The following is an 18,893-nucleotide window of genomic DNA, read 5'->3' as shown; positions in this document are numbered from 1 at the left end:
CAAATCGGAGGTAGAAGCTCCGGTTAAGCACAACTACTGCTTTATCGATCACATGTTACATGCATGATGTCGAAATCGTCGATAGTGTAGTGGTAGTGATAACCAGACATTGAACAACCGGCCCTAACACTTCTAATACTAACGGCGCGTTTACATTAGACAAGGCTGTCAAGACAATGAAGAAATACGTATTAGTTGTCAAAAACGCTGATAACTGTCTCCGTGATGTAGGCGCCCTGACAATAGTTAAGACAATTCATTTTGAGCAAAATGTCGAACGCGAACGTTGAGTTATAAGTTGCAGAAATACGCGAGCTATTTATGCAAAAAAACTTAAAAAAAATAATAAAGAAGAGACAAAGTTACATATACATCAACGTCTTTTCAGTTATTATAGTTCTTTTGGTGAGAATTTCTCTTCTTTCTTGCACAAGACGTCAAAATTATTGTCTGCATACGTCAAATCACTGTCCGATTTACTGTCTTCAAAATTGTCAAGACAGTGATTGAGACAATTGGACAAGTATGCAAGAATCTGCCATACCTAAACAAAAGCGTCAGCGTTGTCTGGCTGTCAAAAAATTCTCATGCCCATACAATTTGTATGAAGCATACCGAAACAACGCGGCCTCAACGCTGAGCGGTTGGAAAATCCTATTTTGACAGGGCGTTAGGTATTGAAGTTGGCTGCAGAAAACGGCGAAACTGTCATTTTCGTGTTACACACAAACAAGACTATGCTTATTGTTGGTGTTAGTTCTGCATTTGACGTAGCGTTGACGCTTTTGTTAAGGTATGGCGCTTCGGCGCTAACGCTAGGCGTCTGAAACCGCTCCGCACAGCGCTTTTGTTTAGGTATGGCAGTATTAGGGAAAAGTGGGCATGTATTGCTATTGTCATGACAGTATTGTCCGATGTAAACCCTAACGCTAGGCGTACATTTCATCTGATAGGCCAACCGATTTCTGCCGAACAATTGGACCGTCCGAACTGATGCGCACACTTAACCAGATTAAAATGTGTCAAAATATTTCACTGCTTACAAAATTGTACACACAAATCTAGTTTTCATTACAATTTTGTATGCAGTGAAATATTTTGATACATTTTAATTGACATACTCTAAACATATGATTTTATATTTAATTTTTTCTGTTTTTACACCCAATAAGTTAATTTTTCGCAGTTCATTTTGGTACTCTTCACCTGACATCGGACGAGAAAAACAAACATGTTTGAATTTATCGTCACTGACGGATGTCAACGGCCGAGCACAGTTCGCCCGATGCCGGCTGCAGTGTGCGCGTAGCGTAAGTAAGTAGTAACGCGTAGGGATGCAAGTCAAAAAAATACATCGATGTTTTTTTCGATTCGATACATCGAAATATAGCATCGATAGATATCGATGTATTGTATAAAAATATCGATATTTTCGATGCATTGAATGAAAATATCAGCAGTTTCTTTCAAATAAAAATATACAACAAGAAAATGAAACAATCGTAACTTCGATAAGTGTATAACTCACAGTGAAATGTATTAATTGATTTAAAAGGTTATAAATCTCAATTGTTTTCTGTCCTTTGAGAAGCCTCTTGAATAAAATTTTCGGAAGGTACGGAAGTGGCCACAATTTTTAAATGTTTATAAGCATATTAAAATATTAGTGCGATTCATAAAACGTCGCAAAGTGGCATTTTTGGCGAAGTGCCAATGTTGCGAATAAAGTTGTATGAACAATTTATCGCAACTACGGATTGGAAATGCAAACTTTTTTTAAAAAGCAGCGCGTTAGAGAAGATAAAAGTTTTTACAATTATCACGCCTATTCTGCAACACTTTCGTATTCGGATTTTGCTACGAATCGTAGAAATGGTATGGAACTTTCGAAATTCGTAACAACGGCATGCCTAAAAACGAACGAGTAAGAAATTGACAGTTTTTTTTGCATAATTTTGTACGAAAACAATTCTGTGTCGGAAGCAAGATAAAAATTAAGCAAAAAGATGTAAATCGATGTGTTTGCAGGTAATATTAGTGGTGTTCTTTGTAAAAGATAAATTTTCCTTTAGCATACACGTATATTTTTATCCCCTTCTTTATATAAACGAACAAAAAACAATCTTTGTTGCCCCTTATCGAGAAACTTGGGTCCGGTTTAGTTATTTGTACAATGATTTTCGGTTGTTGTGTCCAATACCATAACCCGAATGCAAAAACCTTAACATATACGTGTAATCAAAGATTAAATTCTTATTTAAAATAAATGTTTAAAATATCCGACCATTAGTTTATTAATAAATTCGGTTTGCACTATGCACTTTTTTGCAAATGTCGATGTGGGTTCTGCCCAAAAATACTGTGGATGGCGTAGCCCGAGTGATATGCACAAGAAATGTTGTATATCCTTGACAAGCGGAAGCCCCTCTTCTCCGGCAACACAGAAAGGAGGATTTTACTTAAAACTTACCTTTACCGATGATATTATGGGCCAAAAACAGAGAGATAGCCGATTTAGCAGCACATGTGCCCGACTAAAGACCTGTCCTGATCCAAATCAATCGATACACCGCTTTCTAATCCCATTTGACAATGTGTTTTCACTTATTTGACGACAAATGCCACTGAATTTGACATAGTGAAAATCAGCTTTTAGTAAGGGTTAAGGCTCCGTTATGCATACTTGGCATTGCTTGAGAGTTGTCACATAAGGAATCTGTTAAATGAGCTTCGCTTGTAAGCGGTTACCCAACGCACAGCATTACATACGTAAAAGTCTGTTGGTTTTTGATTTCTACGTAAAAATGGTATAGCAGTGCATGCAATGCCAAGTATGCATAACAGAGCCTTTATAGTCGTTAAGCGCGGACGAAGGCAAAAGCAAGCGCAACAGGTGGTGGATATAACAAAGTGCATGTTTTTAATGGCTTGAAATAAGCTGTTATTGCATTAACTGGATTGGGAACCAGTTCTTCAGGCATAGGAGAAGTTCTGGCTTGTGGTTCAACAATTCAACCAGAAGTGATAGAGATGCGCCCATGGTTACTATGCCCGACATCTCCGCTTATCTTTGTGAAATCGTTACCATAGCGTGCTCTTACTCCACTGCTATAATTGCAAATGCTATAGAATCCATCGTTTCCTTCGAAATATGTAAAATCAAAAAATTTTACTATAAATAAGAACTTCATGAGTTTTTTTTGAAGCGAAAACTTCTTTAGCGGCGGGAGTGATTTGAAACTCGTTGAAACGAAAAAAGTGACAACAACAGCAAAAACAATAGGCTTTTGTATGTTATTTGCCATTAAGTGTGTAGTTATGTATGTATGTCTCATAGAATTTCAGCGAAGTCTCGAAGTCAAATTGCAGTGATTTTGTTTTTGTTTTCTTCGCTTTTATTGTCGCCTTGCCGGCGGCGCCACAATGCAGCCATACGTATGTATGTACATACATATGTACGTATAGATAGATAGATAGATTAAGTAGAGGTATGCACTGTGACCAGAGGATATATTGTGCCCTCGACTGTTTAGAGTACCTCATCTAATCCCAGAGAACCCAAAAATTTAAGGAGATCTCCGGGGGTTAGCGATTGTATGACTTTCTCACTTGGCCAGTGTTGGCCTAGGTGTCTCTCCCGTCTTCTAGCATCTGCCTCGCATTCGCATTCGCGAAGCAGTTGCAGGGGGGTCTCCTCAGTCACATCGCAGAACCGACATAGGTCGTTAGACCAGATCCCCAACTTGTGCAGGTGACCTTTCAGTCTGCAGTGACCCGTCAGAAAGCCTGCCAATATCCTTATCCTCTTTATGGGGAGGTTTATTATTGCTCTATACCCTGTAAGGTTGTAACCTCCCAGTAGGCTCTTAGCCTGGCGTAGGCCTACCATTTTACGCCAGTGCTGATTCCTTACTGTGTTCCTCTCCTTCCTGAGCTCTTCCTTGATTGTACTAGGACTAATCGCTATGAAGGGCTCAGGCCCTATAGGCGACGGGGCGGCTGCCGTCCTAGCTAGTCGGTCCGCTTCCTCATTGCCGACAACTCCTACGTGACCTGGCACCCAAATTAATTGGATGTCGATGTACTCCGCCAGGGCGTTGAGCTTGATGAGAGTGCCTTGAGTGCTGCCTTTCGCTTGAAAGATACTACGGGTACCGAAAGCTTTAGCATTGGACCGTGGACGCCTGCCCCAATACCGTCGGGAGTTTTGGAGCCATCTTTATACCATTGCATTGAGCTCGCTTGTATCTGCCTCTCCATAAGAGAGGTGCTCCAAGTCAACTTGGTGCAAAGCACTATTTTGAATTTCCTGTCAAAGTTAACTAAATTTGGCCTGTCGTCTCTGGGGAGCAGCGCTAATGGAATTTGGGAGCCTAGCTTGTCTCTGTTCCTTTATGGTAGGACTTTACCTCTACTAAAGCATTCTCTTGCGAAGTTTAATAGAGTTCGCTTTGCTGCCTGTTCTATGGTAAGGTGCAGCGGCTCGAGCATCACCTCCAGCGCCGCCGTCGGGCATGTTCGCATTGCCCCCGTGATGCATACACACGCCAGACGTTGAAGCCGTTGCAAGGGTGGTTCTCGAGACCCACGCTACTGCCCCATAAGTAACTATTGGTCTAACTATCATGGTATACATCCATCTCAGGATCTTGGGACTACAGCCCCAAGACTTCCCTGCCAGATGTTTGCATTCCATTAGTGCCCTCGTGGCTATGGAAGTGATCGCGTCTACATGCGCCTTCCACAGAAGTCTGGAATTTAGTATTAATCCTAGGTACTTGACTTTTGGGGCGACGTTGACTGCGACCCCATTCAAAGTGATGTTCGTCATACCTGGGAGTTTTCTTCTTCTTCTATAAAAGGGGACGATAACGGTTTTGGAGAGGTTGATGCTCAGGCCCATACTCAAGCACCAGCCTCTTGCTAGGTTTAGTCCCCTTAGAATGTCATCCGCACAGCCTTGATAGCGGATGCCATTGTCAGTGAAAGTCCGTAGAAGTTCATCCACAATTAAGCTCCACAAAAGAGGGGATAAAACTCCTCCCTGTGGGCAACTTCTTGCAGTTTGTAGCTGTATAACGCCATCCCCGATGCCGGTTTCAGCTATCCTCGTGTTCAGTAACCTGACTATCCACCTGCGGATGGTTGCCTGCACATGACGTTTTTCAAGCGCCCGGTCGACACTACCGTGAGAGGTGCTGTCAAACGCCCCCTCAATGTCGATGAAGGCACAGAATACTGTCTCCCCACACTCAAGAGCACCTTGCATTTCCGTGGACAGGGCGTATAGTGCAGGGTCCTTGCCACTCTGTAGGCATGTTGGTCAGGGTGTAAAGACGCCACATTAAGTGTGTTGTTCCTGATTTCATGGTCGATTACCTTCTCCTTGCTTTTAGCAAAAAGGAGGTTAGACTTATCGGCCTGAAGGATTTAGCGAGAGAGTAATCCCTCTTACCTATCTTCGGGATAAATATAATCCGAGCCCTCGTCCACATCCCCGAGGCTAGGAGTCCAAAGCCCAACAGACCGATCGGTGGGTGAATAGACTTCTAGCCAGCTTCCAGTCTGCTGGGGATGGCCTAGTCCGTTGGCATGGTACCTCCCCCGAGGTCGGAGTGGCATCCGGGCAGTGGGCCGAGAGCAGGGCAAGCGCCCTCTCTTTATTGTTTCCTGAGTAGGTATCATTAGCTAGCCGGATTGCTAGTCTTGTGTCAGTATGATCCCTCGCCAAGGCCTTATGCAGTCTAGCGGCTGCAGGAGTCGATGTGATAGAATTTACTGAAGCTGCCCCGTTTGGCCTTTCTGATCTCTTTACTGTAATTAGTTAAACTGACTGAATACACCGCCCAAAGCCCTGTACGCTTTGCCCTATTAAAAAGGTCTCGTACATGCTTTTTGAGCACCGATAGCTTTCGAGACCACCATTTGGGCTGTATCTTCCCTTTTGGTTTCGCCTCGGGGCAGCTGGAGTGAAATACATCCATAATCGCGTCATTCAAGTCGTTAACGGTGTTCTCTAACCTCATATGATCGTGCCTGTTCTTGGACTGTATTTCAGTCAAGTTTGACTTTAAATTTTCGCTGTACCGCTCCCAGTCAGTTTTCCTGGGGTTCCTAATTGCTCGGTTTGTTCTGACCTCTTACTCCTAGCACAAATTCAATAAGCCTGTGGTCCGATAGTGATGGTTCTGAGGAGACCCCCCACTGGGTGACCAGAGGACTAGCCAATCTGTTGCTAAGCGTGATGTCCAGTACCTCTTTCCTAGCCCTCGTGAAAAATGTCGGTGTTTGGCCAACATTGTGGATGCTAAGTTCCTCGCTCAAAATGTACTCTAAGAAACACTCACCTCTGCCGTTTGTGTCCGTGCTGCGCCATTCAACATTGTGCGCGTTCGCATCGCACCCCACTATAAGGTGGAGCCGTCTCCTCCTGCAGTACACCACTAACCTCTGTACCTCTTGTGGTGGGGAATAGCTGCTGTTTCCCGGAAAGTAGGCCACAGCGAAAACCACCTCGAAGTTCCTATCGCGAATGCACAGCGACGTCTGCACTGCGACTAGGTCCTGTGTTAAAAATTCTGTAATGCAAAAATAATCAATATTTTCCTTAAGCACTACACAGGCACTGGGCCTCTTACAAGAGAGGTCCTATGTTAGGTTAGGTTATCCTGGCCGCCCTCATCCATATAGGAAAAGGGCACACTTAGGCCTCCATGGGCCCATTGTGATGCCATATTTGAGACTCCTCCTCCTACCTCAGAAATGGAACCAATTTGTTGCTCTGATGAAGCGAATAAAATCGTAGATACTGGCCGAATCCAGCTCAGCTAGACACTCAAAAGAATAGCGGAGGAGCGAGCGTCAACGAGCCCTTGCCAAAGCGGGACAGTGCCATAGGTAATGCTCCACGCTTTCGATTTCCTCTTCATCGCGGCAGCTACGAAAGTAATCGTTTGGCTGCAGACCCATCCTGGCAGCGTGTGTCCGCATAAGGCAGTGCCCGGTGAGAATTCCAATAACATGGCGGAGCATTGGTCGCTCCAAACTGAAGAGAGGCCAAGATCGACGCTTATTTAACCTAGGCCTTATGTGTATCGCTATCCTGCTCGTGGGCTCTGCAGACATTTTGCATTTGCCCGTTCGATAAAGTTATTCTGCAGCCAGAGTTTACAAGAAGATAGCGGTGTACCCGCATTACGAGCGGTACTGATGGTAGACAGTTGGGTTCCTTTCCGGGCCAGCTCGTCCGCAGCACAGTTGCCAGGTATGTCTCTATGACCTGGCACCCATGCGAGTTGGTGCAGGGTACGTATTGTGATGTAAGGCGCACAGTTCACACCGAAGGTCACGGTTTTCAATTTGTAATCGTGTATGGGACTATTTGTTTCTGAACGAAATACAATTTGTTGATAATCTTGGTCGCCTTCGTGTAGAAGTATTTGACGATACATTTTCTCGACATCGCTATTGAAAACGAACTTATACGTGCGCCATTTGAGTATCAATAGCATCAGGTCGGGTTGGAGGGTGGGTCCTGTACAGAGGACATCATTGAGAGAGTAACCTGACCCTGACTTCTTAGATGCATTGAAGACGACTCTTAACTTTGCCGTTTTCTTTTCGGGTTTTACCACCGCATGGTGAAGGAGATAGAACGCCCAAAATTTTTCTCCTGAGGCGCTTTCATATGGAGTTGTTACTTCCATATGGCTAAGGGTTGCATATTCCTCTAACACGTTGTCGTAAAGAGGTTTAAGATCAGTTTTTTTAAGAAGACTTCTCTCCATGCTGAGAAATTGTTGGAGATCTGAGGTACGAGACTGGCCTAAAGCGATTTTTTCCAGAAAACTTGGTTTGAAAGGGAGCCGGACCACATAACGACCATCGGGAGCTCTTGTGGTTGTAGACTTGAACAAATTTTCACACATTTCATGTTCGGGATTGGCTATTTTGGGTTTTGGAACTTCTTCAAGTTCCCGGAATCTTCGGAGTTGGGAATCTAGGCGCTCATTCGAGATTTGTTCTACCTGAGTTGAGAAGCACGATACCTTTTCGGGGATTTGACCACTCAGTATCCAGCCAAATATCGTGTTTTGAGCTAACAAGTTCTTCGAGAGTTTTTCAATGCCTTCGAGAATTATTTGAGGGATAAAGTCACTGCCAATGACTAGGTCAATTTGAGATGGGGAGTGGCTGTTAGGATCGGCTAGCTTGAGATGAGCCCATTTTTGTTGTTGTTCCAGAGTTGGCTGGAATTTGGGTAGCATTTGGTTAGTTGCGGTAACACAATTGCCTGAGCTTTTATTTTTGTGGTCAAATCCGCTGACGCTAAGACTAGGGAGCATAATTTGTTCGAGGTTTGAACCACTTCCGCCCATTCCCGAGATTTCGAAATTAGCGGTTTGGCATGATAGTCTTAGCTTCTGTTGAGCTTTTGAGGAAATTAAGCTCCTTTCTAACCCCTGATCAATGAGGGCTCTTTGTTTGAAAATCTCGCCCCTGTGTTCTAATGGCACTATCGCCGTGGGGAGCAGGACTTTGCTTTCATTTTCAGAGTAAAATGATTGTACCCTTGTTGTTTGGGAGCTCGAAGGTTGCTCCTCTTCACTTGTTTGGTCTGGAGCGTGCGGGGTTTGTTTTGTGGACGTTGTCATTCCTACTTGTAAGGTAGTCCTTTGGACTCTATGCTGTTTTTTATTCGGCGTGGGGCCTTAGCTGTCATGTAGCACTGAATTATGCCGTTCTTTACAGTGAAAGCAAGTCTGAGTGCTTGGCCACTCTTTAATTGTGTGTCACTGGGAGATACAGTTAAAACACATATTATGATCTTTAATAAATTGTCTGCGATCCCCGATTGGTATTTTTTTGTATTTAAGGCCGCTCCAAAGCGAATGAGTCGAAGTTTTGCACATTGGACATTTGTGCATTGTTCGCTGTTCTGTCATATGAGAATGAATTTGTGACAGAGATTTATTATGGGTGTTTTGTGAATGGGCTGGTTTAAAATGGGGTATGTTATGAGAAGGAGGTGGCCTAGAGAAGTGGTTATTATTTTGAGAGGTGGGTTTTGATTTGGCTGGACGCCACTGATCAACCCATCCGACCACCTCGTACCTAGTAGTTAAGAATTGGTTCATTTGAGACCAGTTGGGAAGATCCTTCCTGGAACTAAGGGACTGTTCCTATAGGGATACTGTGTTTTCAGGAAGCTTTGAAGTAACGAGATATATTAAGATTGGGTCCCAGCTTTCAGTCGAAACTTGCTGGGTGGGGAGGATTTGGAGGCAGTCATTTACAGAGGACTGCAATCTCTGTACATCCTCACTGTTTTCTGTTATAATTGGCTTTAAATTCATGAGGATTCGTATTTAGTTGTCTACAAGTTTCCTTTTGTTCTCATATCGAGATTTAAGAGCTTCCCACGCCAAATTAAAATTATCGTCACTCAGGGCGAATTGCTTGACAATTTGGCCGGCTTTGCCTTGAGTCTTGTACCTGAGATGGTAAAATTTTTGAACCTGAGAGAGTTTTGGGCAAGCACAAATGCTTGAAACTAAACAGGATGACTTTTCGTTTTGAAAGTGTCCGAGAGAGGGATTCGAGTGAGGGTGAGAAAATGTTAATGATTGAACTGTGTAGCGACTCCACAGAGAATGATGCAATTCCAAGTGGGTCGCCTCAGAGAGTTTTTAAATGTATAAATTATAAGCAGTGCGTAATATAAATGACTGTAATCACGAAATGTAATCAATATATATATATATATATAAACCAGCTATTTCGGACGAGCGTTCGCGTGCGTTGCAGGTAGCATTAAAGTATTCGAAATGACCTAGTAGTAAGATTTTAAGTGGTTTGGCTTTAATAGCTTCAGAAAGACGTGTGCTTTTAATACCGAGAAAACCGAGAGATATCAAAATAATTTTAATTTTATTGTTAACAAGTGTCGAATCGTTCCACTGTACCCGCTTTGTTTGTATATGCTCACGTCAATACAATTTTTAATTTTTATTTATGGAAAACACTGTATCGCGATATACGTATCTATGTACTTAAGTATGTGTGTAGAAATGTACTATTTTATTTAGTGGGCGCACTATGGAATGTATGTATATACGACACTTTGCCGCACTAGGTAATATATATGTATAAATGTAGGTATATATATCGGGTTCGAGCAAGGCAAATATTTGTGGAATTTTACACCCGAGTAGGTGTTTATGCTTTTATTTTATTTTTTTCGAAACCGTTTTCTTTTGGGGCTAGAAACTATCGCTGTTTTTTTAGGCTTATGTAATATGTACATATGTATATAGTATACTAATGCATATATATGTGGGCATATGTATTTGTAGCTGTGACGAGAGAGGCTCCGCTTCATCAGATGGTAATAGTAAGGCGAGCCTACTGAGAGAAAGGAGAGGTCCTAAATTACCTTCTTCCTGTTATGGTTGAGGCCCCTCACCTGGCCTCTGTAAGTCCACGGCTCTTGGATCAGTAGGATGCCCAGGTCATCCGTGGCGAACCTGCTGGCGATGACCACCGAAGCAGCCACCGCGTGATGCAAGTTGACCTGGGCTACTTCCAAGTGTCGCGGATTCATAGATAGGGCTCGTCAAGGTCGGAGAGCTGTAGTTCGCTCTCGTTCCGCTTGTCAAGCTCTAGTCGCCTCAAGTCGATGCCTCATAGCATCTCCTGCGTGGAGGGCACGTATTCCGCTGAGGTAGTGGGGGCGGTAGGCACGGTCGTGTTTGCAAGAGCTGGTGTCTCTGGGAGGAGTGGCTGCTCAGCCGGTAAGCCCGAGGTCGACTCGGTCGTTTGGGCAGCAGAGGAACCGGCGTCAGCGTCGATTTGAGTCTCCTGCGCCTCCGACTCCTTGCTGCCTGTCGCCTTTTGTCGCCACGCCCTCACCTTGACGAAGTTGAACCTATAGTTCACGTTAAAGTCAGCTCTCTTGACGCCTAGGAATAGCCTGAGCTCGTTATCTTCAGTGGTGCTGGACACTACTTTCCACGCAGAAGTGGGGATACCCTCGTTCTGTGCTTTTAGTAGCCCCAGCGCAAACTCGGCACATTTGTCGGCGCTCCTTGGGAGGAACACCGTGATGTTATGCACTGGAGGGATATCGTCCCCTCTCTTCCTATACATCTCGGGTTCCTTCCAACCCTCAAGTGCTGGTGCCTTCTCCACCAGCCAGAATGCCAGGGGGTGCGACCATCCTTTGAAGACCTCGTCCATGTTGGCATCTTGGAGCTTGGTTAGGTCCTCTGAGCTCAAGGCAGCAGCAGGGTACTCACACGGCAGCTCCGCTACCCGGATGCCTTTGAGGGTATCCGAGTAGCTGGAATGCTGGGTGGCACCCCCCTACGCCTGTCCTTGCCCGGTCGGCCCAGCCAGGCTCCTAGGCCATGAATTCGGAGGAGGTGGCTGATCCCGCTGCAGTTTGGTGCTTGGTGGCTCAGGCGGAGTAATTTGATTGCTCCCTCTCTTGACTGCGTCCCCTTTGTTGTAGCCTGGGGGTTCCCCGCTTCTCCGCCATTCGCCAGGTGCGGATCTGTGCTGCTGTTGTCGCTGTGGCCCGCTTCTCTGCTTTGCAGCAGGTAAGTGTGCCTGTTTATTGGGCCCACTCTTCCACGTATCCGGTGACAGAATGCCTGAGCGATGCCGGCTTTTGAAGCGGTGACTACCCTCGGTACGGAGGCTGCTCTCTGATATTGCTCTTTCTGTGTGCCTGAAAAGGGAAATGCCGGGCCGGTGTTCCGGCCGGTCTAGTTCGGCAGATGAATCATATAAATCTAACACATCTTGATTTGCGCAAGTACCTTTTTTCCCTGTGTCCTGCTACAGGAGGCCTCTTCACTGGTGCCTGGATGTTCGTCATCCCTCGCATTCTCAATGAACAGCGATGCTTCCTCTGCTGTTAGCTGGTCCAAGAAGCTGCTCTTGCGCCTGACGCTCTTAGAGCCTTCTAGCGTGTTGCTGCTTGGCGTTTCTGGTGTGCGTGTAATAGCTCTTGCTGTTGTTACAGCTGGTGCTATTGTGCCCGCCGCCGCTGGTGGCGCGGGTGTTGTAGTAGACGTGGTTGTTGCTATAGTTGCTGTTGTTGTTTTGCTGTTTTTTTTGTTTGTTGTAATCATCTTTTTCGTACGACCGCCTGCTCGACGAGGCGAGCTCAGCAGTCTGAGGTTTAGTAGGGGATCTCCAAAGTCCGCCGCGCCAGTGCCCCTTGTCGCGGTAGGGCCACCGTTACTCTACGATGCGACCCGGTGTCGGAAGCGCGCCGTTATAATACAGCCGGTTTATACCCTCCTGACTGCAAACAGTCCAATAGGCACGGTGTCGCTTAAAACCTTGGATTAGGAGGTGGCAGTTCTGGGTCACTGTTCTCCAGCGGCCTAAATCTGAAGGGAAGGCAGCGCGGAGGCTTTCACATCCGCGTTACCTCAGACCAGAAGAGGACGACTGGTTAGTGATTCAGCTAAGCACCTGAACCAACGACAAGGTGCCTGCCCTCGCGATGGATATGTACGTATGTTAAGCTAGCCAATGCGCGTCTGTGTGGTTATGTGCGGACGTGGAGTCTACGTGCGTAAATATGTCAGTGCATAGAATTCAAGCGACGGGTTGCAGTCAAATCGATGTGATTTTGTTTTTGTTTTCGTCGCTTTGCCGGCCGCTCATATGTGTGTATGTTTGTACGTGTGTTAAGCTACAAAGCAAAAACACGACTAGGTGCTCCATGCACTCATGCAAAGAGTATCCCTAAGGTACAAGGAGTACCCAAAATTAACCAATATGCATATCTTCACTTGAAATGCAAAAATACGTAACATCTCCGTAAATGAAATGGAAAAAGTATATATTATATATTATTATATTTTATTTATTTTTCATAGAATGATGTGGAGAGTTGTAAATCGATGGAAACCATCATATAAATCCAAAAGTGAATTTTGAATTTTTTACTAGTTATGACTTTCTGTATTTCAACGATGATATTTGTTACGTCCATTTGCATTTCAGGTGACGATATAAAAATGCGGTCCAATTAACATTGCGATGTCCTATGGCAGGACCATATACTCCAGCTCTGCATTAGAGACACGAGTTGGGCCGCTACTGCATCACAGAGGAACATTTTGTAAGTGTGTGCTGCAATATATCACAAATGGAGCACATTGTCCAACGATTTTTGCAGAATGGCCAATAAGCTGATAAAAGTTCGCATGTTGTGTGCTCATTTATGGCTGGAGTTCTCTGATTCTCCCAAAACTGGCGAAGAAATCATAAGAAAAGCAGCGGCATCAATACGACACAACAATATTTCTCCACAGGTGGTACCAATAGATCGCAGGACATCCTCGATAGCCTGATAAAACCGTAATGGTAAAGCGTGACCATTTTCCTCTGGTATCTGCTTGTGCGATAACGAGGTCATTTGGTGAGATCGTATACGCTCAACAGCTACATCTCCTTTCAAAAATTAAAATAAATAAATAAAAGTAAATAAAAGTATAGAAAAATTTTTCGGAGAGCAACAGTATCCATCCGTAACTGAGTTGCAAGCTGAATTTCAAAGGCTGCATCTGAATCGACTTGAAACAATTGAGAAAATATTGTATGATGTTCACCCCTATTCTGCAACACTTTCGTATTCGGATTTTGCTACGATTCGTAGGAATGGTATGCTGCAATCCGAATCGTATCCTGAACTTTCGAAATTCGTAACAATGGCATGCCTAACAACGAAGGAGTAAGCTTTTTTGCGTAATTTTGTACGAAAACAATTCTTTGTCGGAGGCGAGATAAAAGATGTAAATCGATGTGTGTTTGCAGGAAATATTAGTGGTGTTTATTTAAACAGATAAATTTGCCTTTCGCATATACGTATATTTTTTATCCCCTGCTTTATATAAACGAGCAAAAAATAATCTTTGCTTCCCCTTATCGAGAAACTTGGGTCCGGTTTAATTATTTATACAATGATTTTCGGTTGTTGTGTCCTGTGTTACTGTTCTCGCATAACCCGAATTCAAAAACCATAACATACACGTGTAATCAAAGGATTAAACCTTTATTTAAAATATATGTTTCAAATTATTAATAAATTCGGTTTGCACTACGCACTTTTTTCAAATTTCGATGTGGGTTCTGCGCAAAAATACTGTGATATGCACAAGAAATATTGTATACCTTTGACATGCGGTAACCTTTCTCCGGCAACACAGAAAAGAGAATTATACTTAGTAAGATTTATGATCCCTAAGCGCGACCGAAGGCAGAAGCAAGCGCAACGGGTGGTGGACCTAACAAAATGCATGTTTTCAATGGCTTGGAAGAAGCTGTTATTGTATTAACTGGATTGGGAACCAGTTCTGCAGGCATAGGAAGAGTTCTGGCTTGTGGTTCAACAATTCAACCAGAAGCTGACATAGATGCGCCCATGGTTACTATGCCCGGCAGCTCCGCATACCTTTGTGAGTCCATTGCCATAGCGCGCTCTTACTCTGCTGCTATAACTGCAAAAGCATCAGAATCCATAATTTTCCTCAAAATATTTAAAATCAGTCAATTTTAATAAACACAAGCAGATGGCGAGTGTTTTTTAATTCCTTTCCACTTTGTTTTCCTTCATACAGCTGAGTTCGAAAAACAACTGATACCTGGCAATGCTGCACATTTTTCCGCAAAGGTTGCGGCATGACGATTTTTCGTTTTTGGTAACGTAGCTACGAATTACGAATTACGAAAATTCGTGTTCTAGAATAAGGGTGGTTATAATACAAGCAAAGGGTTGACACTGTTTATCTTCAATTGCTAAAGCTTACGCGTTCACGTACAGGAGCTTTTAGAGACGTGGGTGGATAATGAGAGAGCTTTAGACATTCCTAATATTGATAAAGTAATTCAATTTAAAAGTCCAATGACGAGAGCAGGCGGAGCTGTAATAAACCATAACACACATGAGGAGCTCGTATAGTTCTCCACAAGTTGAGCTCAATGCACAAAAACTTGAATCAATCACCCCTATTCTGCAACTCTTTCGTATTCGGATTTTGCTACGAATCGTAGAAATAGTATGCTACAATCCGAACCTTATTTTCGAACTTTCGAAATTCGTAACAATGGCATGCCTAAAACCAATCGAGTAAGTTTTTTTGCGTAATTTTGTACGACAACAATTCTATGTCGGAGACGAGGTAAAAGATGTAAATCGATGTCTGTTTGCAGGAAATATTAATGGTGTTCATTTAAACAGATCAATTTGCCTTTCGCATATACGTATATTTTTATCCACTGCTTTATACCTATAAAGAAGCAAAAAAGAATGTTATCGAGAAACTTGGGTCCGTTTTAGTTATTTGTACAATGATGTTCGGCTGTTGTGTGCAAACGCATAACCCGGATCCAAAAGCTTTAACATACACGTGTAATCAAAGGATTAAGCTTTTATTTAAAATAAATGTTTCAAATCTCCGACCTCCAACTTATTAATAAAGTTCGTTTGCACTATGCACTTTTTTTGTAAATTTTGATGTGGGTTCTGCGCAAAAATACAGTGGATGGCGTAGACGGTGTGATATGCACAAGAAATGTTGCATACAGCTCCGCATATCTTTGTGCATTCACTCCCATAGCGCGCTGTTACTCTGCTACTATAATTGCAAATGCAATAGAATCCATGTTTCATTCAAAATATGTAAAATCAAACAATTTGGGTTGGGGAGGCGGTGGAAGGGGCGTGAGCCCCTCAACACCCTCTATACGAAAGGGGATGAGCCGCGCATCATGAAAAGCCACCTCTTCGCCCCCTCGGTCGCATTTAGGGGATACAATTATAGTACAATTTCAAAATTTTCTTTTTAAAATAGAATTACAATTTATTTAAATAAATATGTCTTAACAATTTGAATGTTGAATCAATAATAATTTTTCAGCAATGAAATTTCTCTGAATGTAAAATCATCAACAGAAACAAAAACTATTTCTTATCAAAGACTTAAAGTGTGTGTACATATATATTTGCATCAACTTATGACACTACAAATACTCCCCCTACAAATCAAGCAGAAAGTGATATTGTATAAATGTTGCTAATTTCAAAGATTGTATTTTTAATGTAAAGAAAATGTGACTCGTTTCTTTGGTGTACTATGTATATTAATATTTGGTTTGTGTTTCGTGTATGCAGGTTTAATTCGATCGATTGATATATTCTTGGATTCTCCATTTATAAGTATTTTAAAAAAACTTCAAATTCTTCACAATAACTTCAAAAGGTCCCTCATAAGGGCAGCTTAAACCAGGTTTTTTATTCATAATTTTAACAAAAACCTGTTTACATGTTCTTAAACTGCTTGGCATAAAACATTTTTCCGAAGTAACATGATGTGATAAATTTGAACGAGAGTTTTTAAAATAACTTTTTAATTTAGTTAAGAAGTCTGTGTTATTGAAATCCTTCTGAGTATCAGTAACAAGTTCACCTGGTAATCGTAAATTTTTACCGTAAACCATTTCCGAAGGAGTTGCCCCTAAATCTTCTTTAAAACAAGAACGCAAACCTAATAAAATTATAGGTAGTTCTTCTGACCTTGATGTACCACGAGCAACAATTGAAGCTTTCAATTGCCGATGGAACCGTTCTGTCATTCCATTTGCCTGAGGATGATATGCGGAAGTTGTAATTAGCTCACTTCCAATATACTTCGCCAGCTCACGGAAGATGTTTGAAGTAAACTGAACTCCTTGATCACTTGTTATATGAGTCCGTACCCCAAAACGTGGAATATATTGCTGAATAAATTTTTGAACAATAGATTTTGCTGTAGCATCTCTTAAAGGATAAGCTTCAGGCCAACGCGTATTTCTATCAATGATTGTTAAGATATATCTAAATCCATTTGACATTGGTAACGGACCTACAATATCTGTATGTATATGTTCAAATCTGCCCTTAGGAATTTCTATTTTTGAAACTGGAGACTTAAATGTCTAAAAACTTTCGACTTTTGACAATCAATACATGTTTTTGCCCATTCATTTACCTCTTTCCTCATAAAAGGCCAGAAATATTTAGAAGTTAACAACCCCCGCGAAGCCCTGATACCTGGATGACTTATACTATGCAATTTATCAAATATTTCTCTCCGTAAACTATTTGGTATGTAAGGCCTAGTAGTCCCATTGTTTTCTTCACAATATATGTTAAAATTCAAAAATGGTATTATAATTTCCACTATCTTATAGGGACACGGAGAATTTTGAATAAGACTTTTCAATTCATCGTTTTTCATTTGTTCAGAATACAATTTTTTAAAATTAAGTTCTTGTTTTACCGCTTCAATCTCTGGAATTCTCGAAAGTGTATCTGCAACTATATTATTCTTACCGGAAATATGTTGAATATTACTAGTGAACTGCGAAATATATTCCAGATGCCTAATTTGTCTAGGACTTCTTTCAGTTTGTGAATATAAACCATAAGTTAAGGGCTTATGATAAACGTACACAATAAAATTTCTACCTTCCAAGAAATGCCTAAAATGTTTTATTGTTTCATAAATCGCTAAAAGTTCCCGATCAAATGTACTATACTTTGATTCAGCAGAAGTTAACTTCTTTGAATAAAATGCTAAAGGTTTTTTACCATACTTTGTGTGCTGTTGTAAAACTGCACCTATTGCTACGGTGGACGCATCCGTTAAAATAGAGAGCTTGGCATTACCATCAAAATTATTTAAATATACAGAAGTTGCAAATATTTTCTTCTTCTTCAAAACTAGATTTTGTTTTTGAATTCCAATTTAGATCTTTATTTTTATTCCTAACTGCATTTGTTATCATTAAATGTAAAGGACTTAAAAACTTAGCTAAATTTGGTAAGCACCGGTGATAATAATTTACAATTCCGATATATTTTTTCATTTGTTTAACGGTTTTTGGTTGTTCAAAATCGCGTATAACCTTCACCTTATCTCCTGTCGGCTTAATACCTGCATTCGAAATATTATAGCTTAAAAAATCTATCTCTGAAACACCAAAAACACATTTATTGGGTTTAATATTTAGCCCAAAGTCACTAAGTCTTTCAAAAATAATCTGAAGGTCTTTGAGGTGTTATTCTTCATCATTGCTTGCAACTAATATATCATCCAGGTATGTAAATTCAAAATCTAAGTTACCAAGGACTTCATTTATAAATCGCTGAAAAGTTTGTGCGGAATTACGAAGGCCAAAAGGCATTCTAACAAATTCGTACAATCCGAAAGGAGTGGTAATAGCAGTTTTACAAATATCTTCTTCTGACATTGGTATCTGATGATAAGCACGTACCAAATCAATTTTTGAGAAAATATGTGTATTTCGAAGGTTCATGTTTAAATCATGAATATGAGGTAGAGGATATCTATCTGGAACAGTAACAAAGTTTAACCTGCGGTAATCACCACAAGGCCGCCAATCATTAGGCTCTTTTTTGGAACAAGATGTAAAGGTGAGGCAACATGAGACGATGATGGACGACAAATGCCAGACTTAATTAAAAAATCAAATTCAGCTTTTGCGATTTTCGATTTAACTGGATCTACACGGCGAGGCTTTGTAAATGGTCACTCTCCATTACACACTATTCTGTGAACAGTTGAATGTTTAACTGGCTTAGTGTAATCAGGTTCTGATATTAAAGAGGGAAATGACCTGAGTAACTTCGTGTATTTGTCATCTATTGAAAATAATTTTGGTAATGAAACGTTCACGTAATTAGAAATCGCGTTAACTGAAATATTCGTTAAAGGGTCGACTAGACGTTTATTCTTCAAATCAACTAAAAGTCCAAATTTTGATAAGAAATCTGCTCCTATAATTGGTTTTGTGATATCAGCTATTACAAA

The 18,893-nt window shown here is 41.8% G+C and overlaps 1 protein-coding gene across 1 annotated transcript; it reads right to left on the bottom strand.

Moving 5' to 3' along the window:
• Window positions 1–7,097: 7,097 nt before the first annotated feature.
• Window positions 7,098–12,137, bottom strand: LOC108382046 (uncharacterized). The gene is made up of 2 exons (XM_017638444.1): window positions 11,823–12,137; window positions 7,098–8,249 (listed from the first exon to the last, which is right to left on the bottom strand). The coding sequence occupies exons 1-2, from the start codon at window positions 12,135–12,137 to the stop codon at window positions 7,098–7,100; spliced, it is 1,467 nt and encodes a 488-aa protein (XP_017493933.1).
• Between the last annotated feature and the right edge of the window lie 6,756 nt (window positions 12,138–18,893).

The sequence above is a fragment of the Rhagoletis zephyria genome, unplaced genomic scaffold (assembly GCF_001687245.7).
Source record: "Rhagoletis zephyria isolate East Lansing unplaced genomic scaffold, Rhagoletis_zephyria_1.1 Rzeph_scaffold_00143, whole genome shotgun sequence".
NCBI classification, from domain to species: Eukaryota; Metazoa; Arthropoda; class Insecta; order Diptera; family Tephritidae; genus Rhagoletis; species Rhagoletis zephyria.
The sequence above is the reverse complement of the archived record's forward strand: the minus strand, read 5'-3'. Positions and strand labels throughout refer to the sequence as shown.